The sequence below is a fragment of the Solanum stenotomum genome, chromosome 3, assembly GCF_019186545.1.
Source record: "Solanum stenotomum isolate F172 chromosome 3, ASM1918654v1, whole genome shotgun sequence".
NCBI classification, from domain to species: Eukaryota; Viridiplantae; Streptophyta; class Magnoliopsida; order Solanales; family Solanaceae; genus Solanum; species Solanum stenotomum.
The window spans coordinates 65,374,239-65,392,015 of NC_064284.1; the positions used below are offsets into that span (position 1 = coordinate 65,374,239).

The window sequence follows — 17,777 nt, forward strand, 5'->3', positions numbered from 1 at the left end:
AAATTCCTCTCTTTTCCACCTTATTTTATACAATTCCCTTAATTCTTTCCTCCAAATATCTTTTTTTGTCATGGAAGAGGAATTTCAAGAATCGGAAATCATTTTTCAAGAAAATATTGAAAACGAAGAAAATGATCGAGACTATTATGGATTTCAAAATCGGGATTTGATGAGTTCAAACTTTAGGAATTCGCAAAGTAGAAAGAGGTTGAAGAAAATTTCCAATTCTATCCCTATTAGTATTCCCGATAACTTATCGAGGAATAATTTATGGTTCAAGCACATGAAAAATAATGAATTGAATTTTTTTGAAGACGAGGAATATGGTGATGACGGAGAAATGGTTCCGCCACACGTGATCACTGGCCGGAGAATCGCCGGAAAAATGATGTCATTTTCAATTTGTAGTGGTTATGGAAGGACACTTAAGGGAAGAGATTTGAGTCAAGTAAGGAATTCGATTCTTAGGATGACTGGTTTTCTTGAAACTTAACTTTAAAGTTCAATTTAGAGGGAAAAAAAGAAAAAGATTTTTTTTTGAGTTCCAATTATGGGAATCTCATTAATTTCCATTCATCATTGTAATGGAGAAAATACAAAAGAATTCAAACGAATTCCATTAGTTAGATCATGTTTATGTATTAAGAAAATCTATTAAAAATGTATAAATATTAAGTTTTGAATGAAACAATTTAAATATTTAGTGAATGTTTAATGGTATTCTAAAATTCGTAAAATTCAAATTTTGAGTTTATCTTCATATAACATGTTATTTGAGTTGAAGCCAAAGACTTAATTGGAGCATAACGAGCCAACTAAACATTCCATTTGAAATTTATTTAAAATCGACAAAAAAATATTTATAGATTTAAATGCAATTGAAAGTTAATATAAAAAATAACTCATATAAACTTCAGATTCTGACTCCTTATACGACAATGCCAATGGTGATTGAGAATTACATGAACTTGTCTCACATAAGCAAAAGCCAAACACAAACAGCTGGTTTTAAAAGGGTGACATGACTTATGTTTCTTTTAGAAAATGTAATAATTGTGAAATGCACATAAAACTAATGTGTGTTAAAAATATACATCGATATTATTTATTTAATAGGAGTAATAGTTTATGCTATTCAATATTATTTTAAATTATTTGTTTTTATTTAATCATCTGCTATTCGAAAATTATTCATATTTAAAAATATAATAAATTCACTGCTAAGAAACATTAAAGATTAGAACTCACAAAATTTAAATTTGAATCCAACTATAATTTAATGAAGTTTATATAGTGTGAATTCAAGTTAATCAAGATTTCGATATCAAGTGATAAACTAGAAAGTAAGAAAGGTTACTTCTAATTAATGAGAAAACAAACGACACATTATTAAATGAAAGTCACCTCCAAATATGAATTATAAAAATCTATTAATTATTTCTTTATCTTGAAGTTATTTCAGTATTAAGAAAGTGAATTAATCTCTGCTGGATATTAGGAGGCCAACAGGTTTCATGGATATAAAGTCAAAAAGTTAATCCAAAGATTAAGCAAAAACTAATCATAGGATAGATATATAGGGGAGAATATTTTTTTCTTAATTTGTACAAGTGAAAATCTGACAAAAAAATAATTAACAATGAATAAAATAAGATTTAAATAATTAAATAGGAATATTAATGATCTGAAGGTAATTTGTTGTTTAAGGTACCACGTCAGCATGATTAATTACTGAAGAAGACGACAAATTAAGGCACTATTATATTGAAATTATAAAATAACCAAAAAGTCAAAACAGTATGATTTTGGATCTCAATTCTCAAATTTGATGTCAATATGTATATCAAATATAGAATGAATTTTTTTTAAAAAAATAATATTATTATTGGTATCAGTTAAAAATAAGTTAAAATTAATTATATGAAAATTTATTTATCATATTCTTTTAAAAAAATATGGTTCAACCAATCGAGTTGTCATATATATATATGTGGAGTAATTCAATAAAAACTAACATCGATTCTCAGAATTTAATAACGTCATTAATAATTACTTATGAATCTTTTTTCGATTTACAAATTCATTATCACAAATTTTGAGTCAAGTTATCCTTTGAGACAAATAGTTACATTACATATCATCTCAAATTAATATTACGATGAAAAAATATTAATAACATTTTTCTTGTATATATATATTTAATGTACAAAATATTTTTGTGTTATTGAGTACATATCTTGAAAGGGTTACATCCCATGAGGGGTAGTTTATTCAATCTATTCTAGATCTAATGCAAATATTAATGATTGTTTTTACGATTTTAATGCATGATCTAATTTTATATTTATATTGATATACAAATATTTTTATAATTATAATTTATAAGATGCTGACACTTGGATTATTCTATTTTTTTATTTTATTATTTTAGATGTGCTAGGTGTCAAACTTAAAAGTGAAAAGACTTACGTATTTGTTGCTTTCTTTGATTTGCAACTTAATTTCATGTTTGGACGTTATATAGATTCCAAACTTCCAAAAATAATCATTAATTAATTATTGATATTGACTCATTTGTACACAAACCATTTCTTGCTATTATTATCCATTTATATAAGCTTGTGAATAGATAAGTTTTCTTAGTAAGTCTCGGATTTGAGTTCTGCTGATTTTTTATTTTTTTTTAAATTAGTAAATAATAATTTTTTATTTTTTTTTGTAGATGAGATATATATGATGTGAATTTGAAATGGTCAAATTTAAATAAATGAGTTTTGAACTGGAGACAAAATCTTAACTAAAAATTCTGCTGACTTCATCATATATATTTGTTTCTAAAAAATTATATATATGTAGGATGGAATAAACTTATACATATAATAATACTCCTATATAATATAATCTAAATAAATTATTTTACCTAACAAGAATAAGACAATTATTATTATTTTATGGGTTGCTATTTTAAAAAAATATGAAGTGTGTTTACTTGGAGCATTTTACACCACAAAACTTCCAAAATGGAGAATAAAAATAGGGAAAATCTTATTATTTTTTAAAGCTTGATAAAGCTCCATTCTTGATCATCTCACTTTCTTATTTCATTTTAGCAAAATTGAAAATGTTGGAAAACTTCCTAGCTTTGCGGGCTTCCCTAATTTTTTTTTGAATTTATTTTGTCTTTCACGTAAGATCATATGAGTTCAATATTTTTTTGGAAATAATTTTTTTACTTTTACGAGGTAAGAAATGGTTTACGTACTCTCTATCAGCTTTTTCTAGACCCCACTTATGAGATCACATTAGGTATATTCTTGTTGTTTTTTGGAACCTCGGAAAATGTATCTGCTCTAGACAAACTCGGTATGCATGACGAGTTCAACTGAGAATGCATTGACAAGGAAAATCAATTAATCTCTAACCTTCTTTATGAATATCACTTGATGCACTAACTCAATTACGAGTTTAATTCAAATATGGAGATTATTGGAGAAATGATATGTGTGTTGTATGCATGCTCTTTTAAATTAAAATGACTTTCTAACATTTCCTTTTATTGAAGACAACGTCTAGAATCAAATAAAGCATAATCATTTGAACAAATTATAATTGGTATTTGTATATAAATTTTAATTTATACATTTTCGGTGTAAATTATGTTTATATTTATTAGATTATTCAATTGATATTTACAACAACCTTTGTAATTAAAATATATGATTTTAAAATTTTAAAATAAAATATATAACCTGTTATAAAAGATGAAAATAATCTACATCAATAATATAGGTAGCAGAACATCTAATAAAAAATTAATTAGCTTGAAAGCTGCATATTACAATACAAGTGTGGTGATCAATTTTGATACGTTTTCACATAAAATAGATATACAAATATTAAAATTTATTTTATTGTATGGTAGAAAAACAATAGATATAACTAGGCATGTTTGTGAATATTTTCAAATTTAGCAGATAGAAGTAGAAAAATTCTTGTTAATTTCAAATTAATGAGATCATTAGAGGGTGTAAAAGGGTAAAAAGATACTATATTGAGACACTATCAATTAAATTCAAGAATATTGTTAGTTTCATACTCTTCTACATGCATTTTTGAAATAAGAAAACTTCTGTGTTTTTTAGTTTTTCAATCTGGTGTCTGGTATTCATATTAGAGTCCAACTAATTTAGATTCACATTGGATAAGGTCTCATTCGGAAGAGGTAAGACATCCTATTAATAATCTTTTCATACTCAGGGCTTGAACTTAAAACCTGATCATCTGATTAAGGGAGGACCAGCCTCATCCAAGACACTACAAAGTTATTCAAGAAAACTTCCCCACGATCAAATCAATCATCATGACTTGACCAAGTAGTTAACCTAATCTTTCGACAACAATCTCTTTATTTCCGTGAGGAAGGAAGTTCGTGTACACTTTATATTTTTCAGACCAACTTATGAAACTACACTAGACATGTTATTATTGTTATTGTTGTTGACCCGGTCAAGTAACTGACCTGAGTCTGAGTCTTTCGGAAACACCCTCTTTATTTCTATAAAATATGAATAAAATCTATATATACTTCTATTTTTTCTAGATTGTACTTATGAAATTATACTTGATACGTTATTATAGTTGTTGTTAATTTGAACAAGTAGTTAGTAGGCCTAACACTTCTCTAAAAGGAACAAATGAAGCAATTTTCAGGTATAAATTAGTACCTTCTACCTTACAAAACCTTGATAAGGTTCTTATCCACTTATTTTATTTTAAGAATTCAAAACGTCTCAATAATATGATTAGCCTAAAAATTGAACTAATAATCTCTAGCTATACATCACAATCTTGGGCAAATTCGATCACTATCAAAAATTAATAATTGAAATTAGTTGTGAACTTTGTTGTTAATCTGTCGTTAGATATGTAACTCGTAACTAATATGATATGTTGACAATTTATTGCTAGCTCGTCACTAAATAAAATTAATCATAAATTTTATTATTTAGCTATAATATTTGTCCACCACTAATATAGTGTACTATATTTGTTTAGTTATCCAAATTCAAGTGTATAAAATTTTATGTGAGAACTTACCAAAAGATATATATATATATATATGAACACACAAAAAAAATTAAAAGTACAATGAATTTAACGATAAAAACTTTAAAAGATAAATTCATCTTGAATTGCTAAAATATTTGTCTAAGAAAATTAAGGAGAATAATTAATTTCTAATTAAGTCAAAAATAGAAATTGTTCTATTAATTGACGTGAGGCACCTCCCAAAAGAAGAGAATTACGTATTGATAGTAGTTAACAAGTGGTTACGGATTCAATATTTTGACATTAGGTTTATTTGAACTTAATATTTTTTAAGTATGTATATATTAGTCAAATATAAACACGTAAAGATGGGTGGAAAGAGTAATTTAATAACGTATACATTATGTTTGTTGATTTTTGAGTAGACGCAAGTGACACTTATTTTAGGATCGAATGGAGTACATAATCACACCCTTCTAAGTTCCATAATATGCAATTTTACTAAAATCAAGATTTTTTGATAATTTCATCAGCATTCAAGAAAAAATTGCAATTAGACTAAAACAAAAGATAAGAATGGATCTTATAAAAGCTTTAATCACATACCTCGACCGAAAAACTCACTCAAATCCTATGATAAAGATGAGATGAAGCTATGAAGTTAGAAAAAATAAGATAAACATACGAAGAAAACATAATATATTATTTGTCCTCTCTTGTGTTATTTAAGGAAAAGTGGGGATAGAATAGGATTCTAATTTTTCTTGTACCATTGCTTTGTTTTCTTGTATTCTTATCTTATTTTTTAAAGCTCAAGTTAATTTCTTAAATGATCACTCATTAAACTGATGATACGAAAAAAACATGACATATTTTTGTCCATTCTTGTGTTATGCTGCAAGAAAAATGGAATCATATCCTATCCCTTCTTTTTTTCTTGTGCCCATCACTATCTCTCTAGAATAATACAAAATTATAGTGAATAGGATAGAGTATAATTTTTGGTTCCGATTTATGTTGCACGTTTTTTTCTATTAATTTTTCTCAGAAAAATATTATTGTCTATAATTAGAAATAAAAAATTAAATTAATTTTTTTATTTAACCTTAATGATATGTATATATAGGTGTATAAAAGTGTGTAACATCATATATAAAAGATGTTTATATATACATATATACACTCTTATACAAAAAATGATTTTATAATTTTTCTTGTACCTCTTCTCAAGTCCACTTCAAATTACTTTAAACTTAAATTTTAGACACTGTAATGAACCCATATTGTATTGAAATAGATAATTGAGATTATACGTACAAATGTAAGAGTTCATCGTTATAATTACACCAAATTAGTAACAAATATTCCAAGGGAAGAAGAAGAAATAAAAAAGAAGAAGGGAGGGAGGTTTCAAAATTAATCTAAGCAACTAAGAAATAAAAGACAACTTCATAACATAGTCGTAATAGATTAATTTACTCTTCAATAAATAGGCATCTTTCCAGGATTCCAAATGTAATTTGACATATTCCTACATGGGTCCTCCATCTTAGTTATATTCACAATAGACACCCAGTTAGCTAAATAACTAACAAATTCAAAAATCTCAATTTCCTAAAGGGAAAGAATAAATATATCCTCGAATTATATATCATAAATGATATGTTAATATCCTATGTTATACTTTAAAGTTGTATATATCTTTATCGTCAAACTTTTGGGTTGTGTATACCCTTAAAACTAACTGACGGCTTCATCTCAATAATTTATCCAATTTTATTTTAAAAAATTTACTCAAAATTAAAAAATCCACCCATCTTTCATAATTTACCCACCCATAACCCGAATTAAAATACCATAACATTTAAATCAAACGAAAGAAAAAAATGTTCCTCAATTGATCTTCATTTGTAGCCATTCCAAATTTCACTAAAACAAAAACACAATACCATGTGCTTTCATTGAAAAATAAGAGAGTCATTTCTATCTTTTTGTTCAAATTGATTTTTCGTCATTGAAAGGGGTTGAAAATACTATCATCACTGACGGATAAAGCTCCAAAATTAAAAGTGAATTTGCAGTTGAATAAAAAATTTCGAATTCAAATTAATTTGTTGTTAAAAAGGGTTGAAAATATTTACTGCCATTGACTAATAAAGCCTCAAGTATTATATCAAATAATTAATATCATAGAAAAATATCGTCAAGGTACGAAATAATTTATGAACTAATTATCATAACCATGTGGTCATCTTCAGGTTAATTTCTGATCTCTAAATTTACTATTTGTAAACTTAAAATCATAAAATTATTTTTATAATAATAATAATAATACTAAACTAATTTATAGTGATATTAAAGTTGCAGAATTAGTTTTTGTATATATTTTAACAAATTAATTTCTCCTTTTTCATAACTTATATTTTAAATTTATGTTAGACGTGATCTCCACACCTAATTTCTTTCATCCCAATTTATTAACTGTAAAATAAATAATATTTAATTGAATAGATACATAAATTATATATCATATAATCATGTTGACCCTACTTAAGATAATGATTAAGTACAATTGCACTTAAAGAAAAAAGATATATTATACAAAGATTTGGATGTTAAACACATTGGGGTAGACATTATCGTTCCTACTTAAATTTTAATTCCCCGAGATATTTGTCATCTTTTCACAAGTACTATGTAACAATGCCCATCAAGGCTAGGACAATATATGAATAGATAGAGAAAAAATCACCTAGTATTTTTCGTCTCTGATGAAATTTAAACTTGAAACCTTAACTAGTAGGTATTTTTTCATCCTTAATCAAAGGTTTCAAATCTCGAACCCTAGATATGCAATTGTCTTTGTTAGTGGATGTGTTATGCCCAACGTGAATGGTAGAACTTTTCGACGCGAACTTAAATTTAATTGCAACCTAAATTATGTCCACCTTGAGATGTCCTAGAATTATACAATCCCACCCAACCCTACCCTCCTTTTAATTCAATTATCGTCAGAATATTTTGATTTTTTTTTTGCAAGAATGTAAAATATATCGTAAACATTTTTTTTATGTCAATGTATTTATTTTTTGGAGTAAGCTACATATATAATTATTTACGTATACATTTTTTTTTTCAAATAGTAATTGAGTTAGTAGTGTTATACTACTAAATAATAATCAATCTAATATATATTTAGAAATATATTATTATATATTTAAGTAACCTTAAATAAACCGAAACGAATTGCTTTAAATTAATTTTATTTGATTTTCACCGTTGGTAAAATTGAATTAATTTCCTCTTTAAAATCGATCTAAATCAAATCATCAACATAAACAGAAACATAATAATAATAATAATAATAATAATAATAATAATAATAATAATAATAGTAATAGTATAATAAGTAAAAGAAACGTAAATATGGTCCCACTACAATATTTGACAACTGTTGATTTACATAATTTGGTTGTACTTATCATAAAATATTTACTACAATATTTGACAACTGTTGATTTACATAATTTGGTTGTACTTATCATAAAATATTTCCCACTCGGAGCTGTCCAAAAAATAATATATTTATATAAAAGCTTGCTTTATATTATTATATTATATGGTATATATGTGAATTTTCAAACATATCTTTTGAGCAAAAATGGAAATTTCTGGAGCAGGTGGTTTGTTCTCAACTTATTCAATTTGTAGTAATGCTGCTGGAATTGCTGGTAACTTCTTCTTTCTAGTCTTTTGGGCAGATTTTTGGTTCGATTAATTTAGATTCGTGATATATAAAGTCCATCGCATGGAAAACGACTAAGCTTCCTGCAAGGGCGAACTCATGGTTTGTCTGTAAAACTAGTTATATGTTTTTTAAGAATTGATATAATATTATCGGCTAGCACTCATGTTATAAGAAAGTGGTGCACTTGGTTGAAGGTTGAGTTTTTTACCTAGAGGATTTAGGGGTCAATTCCCACTTAATACTCGTCCCTGTTTGGATAAAAAACTTACTATTATGTCAAAAGCTATAACTGATAGTAAAGACGCAACTTTATCTTTTAACTAAGTCCACCGTGCAAGGGTCATGTTTAATTATGACTCCGACCCAGACCACCTCAGCCTCCTCATGGACCTTGCCATAGGCAAGATGTTGGCGTTACCCAACACTCCCTTAATAGGACTAATAGACCTGACCCGACCCGAGTCCTCTGGTTAAGGGTGAAGAATCCTGAATTCGCTCTAGCTCCCTACAAGAAATTTCTCCCTTTATAGGACTACTAGACCCGACCTACCCGAACTTTCTAATTAAGGGTGAAAACTTTCATCTATCCCACCACAATGTTTTGGCTTTGAAATTACTTGTACAATTTGTTTTTGAATCATGCTAGTGACATAATATTTGGTTTTGACATATTGCAGGAAACCTATGTGCATTTGTTTTATTTGTATCACCAATGTAAGTATCCTAAATTTTACGAAAAATCGTATATTAATACGTCGATAACTGTGTGTCTGTGTGTGCGTGCGCGTTTAAATTGACGATCCCCTTTTTCAGACCAACATTCAGAAGGATCATCAGAAACAAGTCAACAGAACAATTTTCTGGGCTGCCTTATATATATGCCTTGTTGAATTGCTTAATATGTCTATGGTATGGAACACCAATTGTATCTCCTGGTATTATATTGGTTTTTACGGTTAATTCCATCGGAGCAGTTTTTCAGTTGGCTTATATACTCATATTCATCGTATATGCAGAGAGAACGAAAAAGGTAAGGTCATTTACCTCTCGTTGAATTGTGTAATCATTTCATCTAAATAGTGCATTTTGTTTTTAAAGATGAGTCGATTTGATCACCCCACATACAAACGTTTAATATTGTACTGAACTGTGTGACTATCTCATCTGAAAGCTTAAGATGTTTTAGAGAATGGAACCTATTATTTACTTAATTATGTCTTCAACGTCCTTTAATAAGAAATGATGCTCATACAATTACATATTCAATGCAGTTGAAGATGTTGGGGCTGTTGTTTGGTGTTTTTGCTGCATTTGCTGCTGTGGTTTCTATCAGCATCTGTCTATTTCAACCTCCAAATCGACAAACTTTCGTTGGATATTTGTCTGTCATCTCTCTCATCTCCATGTTTGCTTCTCCATTGTTCATTATTGTAAGTCAATCAACAAGAACAACGAGTGATTAAAGTATTTTTCTTCATCGATATCGTTAGCTCGATGAGACTAACAGAGTACTTTTTCACTTCCGCAGAATTTGGTGATCAGAACAAGAAGTGTTGAGTACATGCCATTCTATCTCTCCCTTGCAACTTTTCTAATGAGCCTTTCTTTCTTTGCTTATGGAATGTTTAAGCAAGATCCATTTATCTATGTAAGTAACTGGATTTCCTTTGTTGTTTCCCTTTTTAATAGAAGTACCCGAAAGATACGGAAGGGAGAGTCTTGGAGTAACAGTAAAGTTGTTTTCGTGGGATCTTATATGTCACGGGTTGCTTACATCTAGGTAGATAATCTGCATTACACCCTTGTGTATAGAATTTAATATTTTGATCTCTATGAATTAGGTTCCAAATGGGATAGGAGGAGTTCTTGGGATCATACAACTAATCTTGTACTGGAGATACAGCAGACCTAATGAGGAGCCAACAAGACCTCTCTTGGAGTCCAATGCATGAAAAGATTTAGGCCGAGCGGAAAATACCGACTCGTATTCAGTGTTTACACCAAACTAAATATTGTTTATATACAAGACATATGTCTTGTATCATAGATTTGGTATAAACACCAGGTTTGGCTTATCCTTTTCACATCGAAAAGCCGTCCAAAAATTGTTTTTTCTGTTGTCATTCTTTTGGTTGGTATAATGTACCATTTGTGATTTGTTATGTGCTTGGTATCACTTTCACCTCCATCAACAATATTCAAAGAGAATTGTACTGCAGAGGAGGAATAATAGGGAGCCTGGGGAAGTAATGCAGAACACGCGAATTGTAGAGGCATGGATTCAAACCAAACAATTTTCCGCGATTAGAAAGTGCAAACACCAATACACGAGTTACTCAAACCAGAAACTTATCAAATGAGAAACTAAACCAGTGCCTACCAACTTTCCAGTACGAATTGTGTTTCTTGCAAATCCCACATTGCATCAAGAACTATACTGTGTAACGATTCTTGGCATTTCTGTCGAGCCTCTTTGCATCGTCCTGCAAAAGAAGATGATTCCTTGTGAGTCTTGCTAATTGAAGAGACACTGAATTCAAGGCGTACGATAACCAGGATTTCATACATGAAATATGAAGCCAACCGAATCGCTGTAATCTAGAAACTGCTTCCATTGCTTACCAATGCTAACCTGTAAAGAGAAGTTTCAAGAAGATGGTAAAGTAAAGTTGCAAAGATATAAAAACAAAAGGCTAACAATAAGCACTAAAAAATAATCAACCGGTAAACAGCTGAAACAAAACAACAACAACATACCCAGTGAAATCCCACTAGGTGGGGTCTGGGGAGGGTAGAGTGTACGCAGACCTTGCCACTACCTCGTAAAGGTAGAGAGGCTGTTTCCGAGAGACCCTCAGCTCAAGTACATCAAATCCAAGTGAAAGGCGTATAAAACATAAAATCCAATAAGAAAGAATCAACAAAGGAGATAGTAACATCCATAGAACAATGCGATAAGTGAAACACAGTAAACAACAAAAGGCTAGGACTACTACAAACGCTGAAAGGATTCAATATTATCAATGAAGCACAAAAAGGAACACCGACCATTATATACTTCTAGCAGAATGAAATATACTGGAGAAAAAGAAACGAAGAGAAGGGGGCAAAAGAAAAGGGAATTTTTATGAAGCATAAAACAAATGACGAGACAAAACAATATTACACTTCGCAAGGATATCTAAATGTTTCAATCATATGAACATGAAATAATAATACCTAACCCTTGATACCACCAAGGGGATCCCTCCGCCCTTAACCATGGTTCTTGGGTTTGAGCCCTACGGAGAAATTTCTCATAAGGAGCGCTTCCTATTTTAATAGGCCGGCATAAAACCAAATGAATTAACCTTGGAATAAAAATCGTCTACGGATCTTGGACTGATACCAGAATCTCCCAACATTAAATACTTAGTAATGGCATATCAAGCAGGAATGTAGCAAGCTATTTGACAACAATATCATTGTTACCCAGAAAATAACATCAAAATCGTATCCTTTTCATATGTAAGTTTTTATTTAAGCTTCACATACCTGAGTTGCCAACCAAGCAATAATCATAGTTTAGATTATGCAATTATATGATTGGGTACTAAAGATACCAATGCCAGTTCTACAACACGTCTGAGACGTATTGGGAGGAGCTGAAAACAATAACCTATGTCTATTACTAATGTCAGTTAATAAGCCTTCTTTGATGTATGGCACACCTCCCTACTTCAACGCTTAGCCTTTCTATTAAACATACAGATGAGTTTATCATAAAGTGCTCCATACATATTAACACTACCCCATAATTAAGTTAGCATAATATATTGCAATCAAAAAAATTCAACATATTATTGCAGACAAATTAACACTTCCCTTCATCCACAAGAATATTTATTTTTAGCTTCCGGCTGTAATGTTTTCTCATGATAGTAATTCACTACCAAAAGCTATAAAGTTAGACAAATACACAGTGTATCAACGATTGAGATATCCTCTTACCTAGAATGTAAATAAAAGTAGTAAACCATGCTATATATCTAATGACTTCCCTTCTTAACTTCCAATATCCTCAATGGTACAATGTAGTTCATAGCATATATCATATATTATTATAAGTGGGAAGATTTTAAGTTCAAAGTTGAATTACGAAAATGCCCTTCACTTATTTTTTAATTAAAATCATTTAAAATAAAATCAATAATTACAATTAAAATAGACAAAATACACGGTTAGATGTTACAACTTATCATTTTCTACTTCTTAATGACTATAATTGTTAATTATTATTATATTAGATAATTGTTCCGTCAAATAAACCCAAAGCCGCTAATGTTTTCAGTTTAACAAAACTCAACAGCCGAGTCCTTTGTGTACCAAAATACACCTCCTTTCTTCCTGTTCTTTCTCCAATTCTCATCCCTTACAACAAGTCTTCAATTCATCATTTACAAATGATGTATATGTGAGTACTTATATTGAAAAGTAAGAATTTACTCACGATCCATGACTACTTTCTTTCAATAAATATAGTACGTACTCTTTATTAAATAACTCATGTATGATGTGCTCTTATTTTCTCTCCTTTTCAGGGTATACACACTATTATTTTCAATTGGTATTTTGTCGACATAGCTATTGTGTGCAAGGTATCATCTCCTGCGTTACAAGTTTTCAATTTACCTCTCTTTTTGCCAATTTGAAGGTAAAATTAAGATTGTGAAGAGAAACACGAGTTCTGCAACATGACTGTGAAGTTTTAAAGACCGATTTGTTCAAATAGCATGAATACTGGATGAAAGGTTGAAGTCATCACAACTTATGAACCAAGACGTGCATACTTTGGCATGATTTTGAAAATTCGATCGAATGATGGCCGGAAGAAATGAATATGCATTAATTCCTTTACAAAAACAAAATCAATATAACGAATTTTTGATCATTCATCAAGATTTTTTATGACTGTTAATTGATTTCCTAATTCACTTTGCTTTCAATTGTAAATTGATTTCCTACGTGAAAGGTTAGAGTTATCTCTCCTTCAGAAAACAATCCGATACCGAGAAGTGAGAACCATTGGCAAGCAGGAAAAAAGGGGTAATTTAAAGTCCAAATTTAGTAGTAATTTTACTTTGCTTTTCAGTTTGGTCATTCTTGAATTTTCTCTTATTAAAAAAGTGATATGACAATTTTCTATGTTCTAAAAAATTATTTATCTTTTTTTTCATTCTAAAATTAATTGAAATGTGAAGTAAATTTTTTTTTTCTTTTTTGAATAAGGATAAACATTCTATTCTTAACAAGGATAAAAAAAATTCATTTTCTTGAATAAGAATTTAATAATTTTATTTAATTTTTTGAACTTTAATCATCAAACTTGAGGAAACATGCCTACATATTTGATTAAGGTGAGAATTAGGTTTGCATAGTTCCTCTAGATTTAATAGTATTTTTTTATCTAATTACCTATTCAATTGATATCTTAATATTCATAAATTCAATTTATTCTCAAAAAAAAATATTCATAAATTGCATGCTTTTTATAGTCATAACCTCCAAATGTTTAATTTGAAACTTTAAGATATCTTTTGGTATTTCTGCGCTTTTATCTATATAAATTCATATATTTTTTGTTTTATGAGACCCCCGCCAAGATTATCCTTTGTCATTATATTATCAAAGTAGTGAAGCACTTATATTATTTTGTAATATTTGATTCATTCTTTAGTTTGACTCAATGAAGAAGACTCTACAATTTTGATTGGTTATGGAAGGCGTCGACAAAAATTTCAAAAAATTATGTATTAATTTTGTATTTCGTTTCCTCTATATTGTTATGACTAAAGTTTAAGAAAGGATGTGTATGTTGCATATTTTTCCTTCTCTATTCATTTTCTGTGTTTTCTCTATATATTAGACTTCTTTAATATAATTTTCTTGAATTTTTTATTTTCGTAAGTCTGGGTTTTTTTGGGGCCCTGTTAGCCATTTGTGACATAATTGAAAATTTGCTAACTACTAACCAAAGTTCAAAATTTATAAATGTTGTTTTTGTCACCCTTTTAAAAATTTATTGGTAATTGTTATTTTATTACTAATAATATATTTTCATATATACTTAATCGTTGTAATGGATCTATAAAAACTTGCATGGGTCACACGTGCAATGCGCGTACTCAGAAACTAGTCTTGAATAAACATCAGCACTACAGTATGTACACAACGAAAAATGTCTGTCCGCTTGATCCACGAAAATGACAAATGTGGCCGTTGAAACCAAAAATAAAAAGCAAATTACCTGAGCTGTTTCATTTGCAGCATTCTTGGTCCACAAAGCTATTTTTTCTCCCTTAGCCCGGACACTAACGACTGCTCCACAAATTTCATCTCCGTGATCGAATTGATGTCCAATCATTGCCAGCAGCTACAATAATCCCATATAAGAAAACAAGAGTTGAAATTATATCAAAGGGGAAAATAACATTACTAGAGTAACCTATCATTAAGAGCTGGATGGAAATAGCTTCGGCATACCGTATATAGCCAGCTGGTATCAGATTTACCCTTCGAAAAACTCATTTTCCACGTCCCTCCATTGGCACATACAGGATCTTCCCACTTTGGCTCAATTTTATGCTTAAAACAATGAAAGTCTGCTCCCATAACCAACTTGCTTGGGTGATGGATATTATTGTAAGCACTGTTTGTAGAATAAGCAACATGGTTCAAGATTTCATCATGAGCCAAAAGGATAATAGCATTTAAAAGACCTAATCCATGATGTGGAATATCAAACAGGCATGTCATCGTTCAAGTTGTACGATAACTCAAGTGCCTTGAGTAATTAGACCAATAAAGAACTCACCAAACAAGGTGCATGCATCCATGGCAGACATCAAATTCACACCATTACCACCTACGTTACTCAAATCATAGGACTTAATAAAAAAGTCTATGTGTGAGATTGAAAATACTGGCCTGCAGCTAAGTTTAGTCTCATCAATCTACAGGGGAGATGAGCATATTTTAGCCTAATTAAGAAATAGAAACACATCTGTCTTTATTTTTAAAAGTGAATAGTCAGCTCAGTACATTAAGACAAATGCACATAGAGGTATCACAGCTATGAAGTACAGGACCTGCTCTTATATGTAAATTAAAGAAAAAGAAGTAGTTGTACTTGAAAATAGTAACTATATTATCTTGCTTAGGAGAGCAAACTAAGACCAACGCATTATCAACTACCTTATTAGCTCAAAATATCCTTAGTTGTAAATATGAGCATTTGACAAACATGCAAGAGGTTCTTAAATTTGAAGCAATATAAACTATCCGACGACATAACCCAATTAAAGACATTCCTACACAAGATTGTGCAAGGAAGAGAAATATGACTTTTCAACAAGGTTAACTTTTTCTTTCCTAGAACTTCACCGGTCATTCTTTACCCCATCCTCCAAAATGTCTCAACTTCCATTAATTTTGCACTTCCTCTCCTTTACACCAAGATTAATTTATCTATCCTTGTCCTCCCAACACCAAAGAGCATATATCTATTCATTGAATCCGATCCATGAACTAAAATTAAAATTGGCAAATAACTGGGAGATCAAAATTCAGGTTTTTTAGAAAGTGCTAACTGAAAAAGGATAAAGCAATGTGCAATTACTAATACAGCCTGCATAAAGTAAAGCTCAAACCGATTCAGCATTCCATAGTAAGACTGCGCATCGTGCATTAACTAAACAAATGCAAAATGTACAAGAAGAAAATCTAACAATTATGAGATAAAAATCAATCAAGATACCATTTTTACCTCAATATCACCTATATGAAGGCAGGTAATCAGAACACATTCAAAACCCTAACTCAACAAAGTCCTACATCACCCCACAAAATTCTCGAGACTACAAAATAAAACCCCATAATTCACAACCAACAACAAAAACAAGCTAAAATCAACGAAATATCAACTTAACTTGTTCTGCTTGCTTAAAAGCTAACTCATTTCTCAGCTCCTTAGTAATAATCTAATTTTTTATTTTCCGATTTGAGCTTACGAAAATCGTACCCAAAGAATCTTAGTAGCTCAATTAATTAACTACCTAAATTCTAAACTTTCACCTTGTTAACGACGGTTTAACCTTATAATTCTCTCCCCCATTTTCCCTTCCTCAATCCCCAATTCATTTTTAAAAAAAAATTCGGGGAATCTCAGTAGCTCAATTAATTGACTATCTAAACTTTCAGGAGGATTCGATTCCACAGCTTGCGATCCACTCCCCTGTTTCCTCTTACACTACACTATCACCAATTTGAAAGAAAAAAAAATTACCCCCAAAAATCTTCAACAGTGGAGAAAGTGTAGACATTTCGAAGTGAGCTTCCCCAAGCAGTTTGTCGAGATTTAGCAATAGGGCTATCAAACCAAAAAGTCCATGAATGCTCCAATGGATGCTTCACTGTGATTTCTTTCCCTAAATACGACGCCGTATCATTTGATTCTTCAACAATTTCACCTTCTTCAAGTTCATCGTCTACCTCTCCTCCTCCTGCATCGGCGGCCTTCAACTTGTCAGCTGCATCAAACGACGTCGTTCTCTCCATTTCAGCTGCTGCCATTTTTGCTGCTCTGTGGACTGTGGAGTACTTTTTTTTTTACTTTACTAGGAAAAATGGTATTTATAAGGACTGTTTGGACCATAGTGTAATACTTAAATTGTTGAAGTACTAATGTAGTAAATACCTAACTTAGGTAGCATTGTTCGTATTTCGAAAATCAAATAATCATGCATGTTCAAAATATGTAAGTTTAATTTTTCAAAAATTAACAATTAAACTAACGATATACCAACAATGTCACATGAACAATTATATTAATTTGTTTGTTTGTCATAATGTAATTACAAATTTTTAGTTTTTGTGTTTGATTATGTAGGGTTAATCATATAGTTTGAACTTCTTTTATTTTAAGTAAAAAAAGGTAATTTAT

General features: G+C 29.9%; 2 protein-coding genes across 3 annotated transcripts; one reads left to right on the top strand and one right to left on the bottom strand.

Annotated features, from left to right (window-relative positions):
- Positions 1-8,664: 8,664 nt before the first annotated feature.
- On the top strand, positions 8,665-10,920 carry LOC125858128 (bidirectional sugar transporter SWEET2a-like). 2 transcript variants are annotated; one of them, XM_049537813.1, is made up of 6 exons: positions 8,665-8,780; positions 9,475-9,511; positions 9,611-9,827; positions 10,069-10,227; positions 10,326-10,445; positions 10,639-10,920. In XM_049537813.1, exons 1-6 carry the CDS (start codon positions 8,711-8,713, stop codon positions 10,747-10,749), a joined length of 714 nt encoding a protein of 237 aa, XP_049393770.1. In that variant the 5' UTR covers positions 8,665-8,710; the 3' UTR covers positions 10,750-10,920. The 2 variants fall into 2 exon arrangements, with proteins under 2 accessions (XP_049393770.1, XP_049393769.1); XM_049537812.1 differs by having other exon boundaries at positions 10,326-10,920.
- A 157-nt stretch (positions 10,921-11,077) lies between these two features.
- Positions 11,078-17,439, bottom strand: LOC125858130 (eukaryotic translation initiation factor 4E allele A). The gene is made up of 5 exons (XM_049537815.1): positions 17,121-17,439; positions 15,320-15,485; positions 15,084-15,209; positions 11,364-11,429; positions 11,078-11,280 (listed from the first exon to the last, which is right to left on the bottom strand). The coding sequence occupies exons 1-5, from the start codon at positions 17,405-17,407 to the stop codon at positions 11,230-11,232; spliced, it is 696 nt and encodes a 231-aa protein (XP_049393772.1). The 5' UTR covers positions 17,408-17,439; the 3' UTR covers positions 11,078-11,229.
- Between the last annotated feature and the right edge of the window lie 338 nt (positions 17,440-17,777).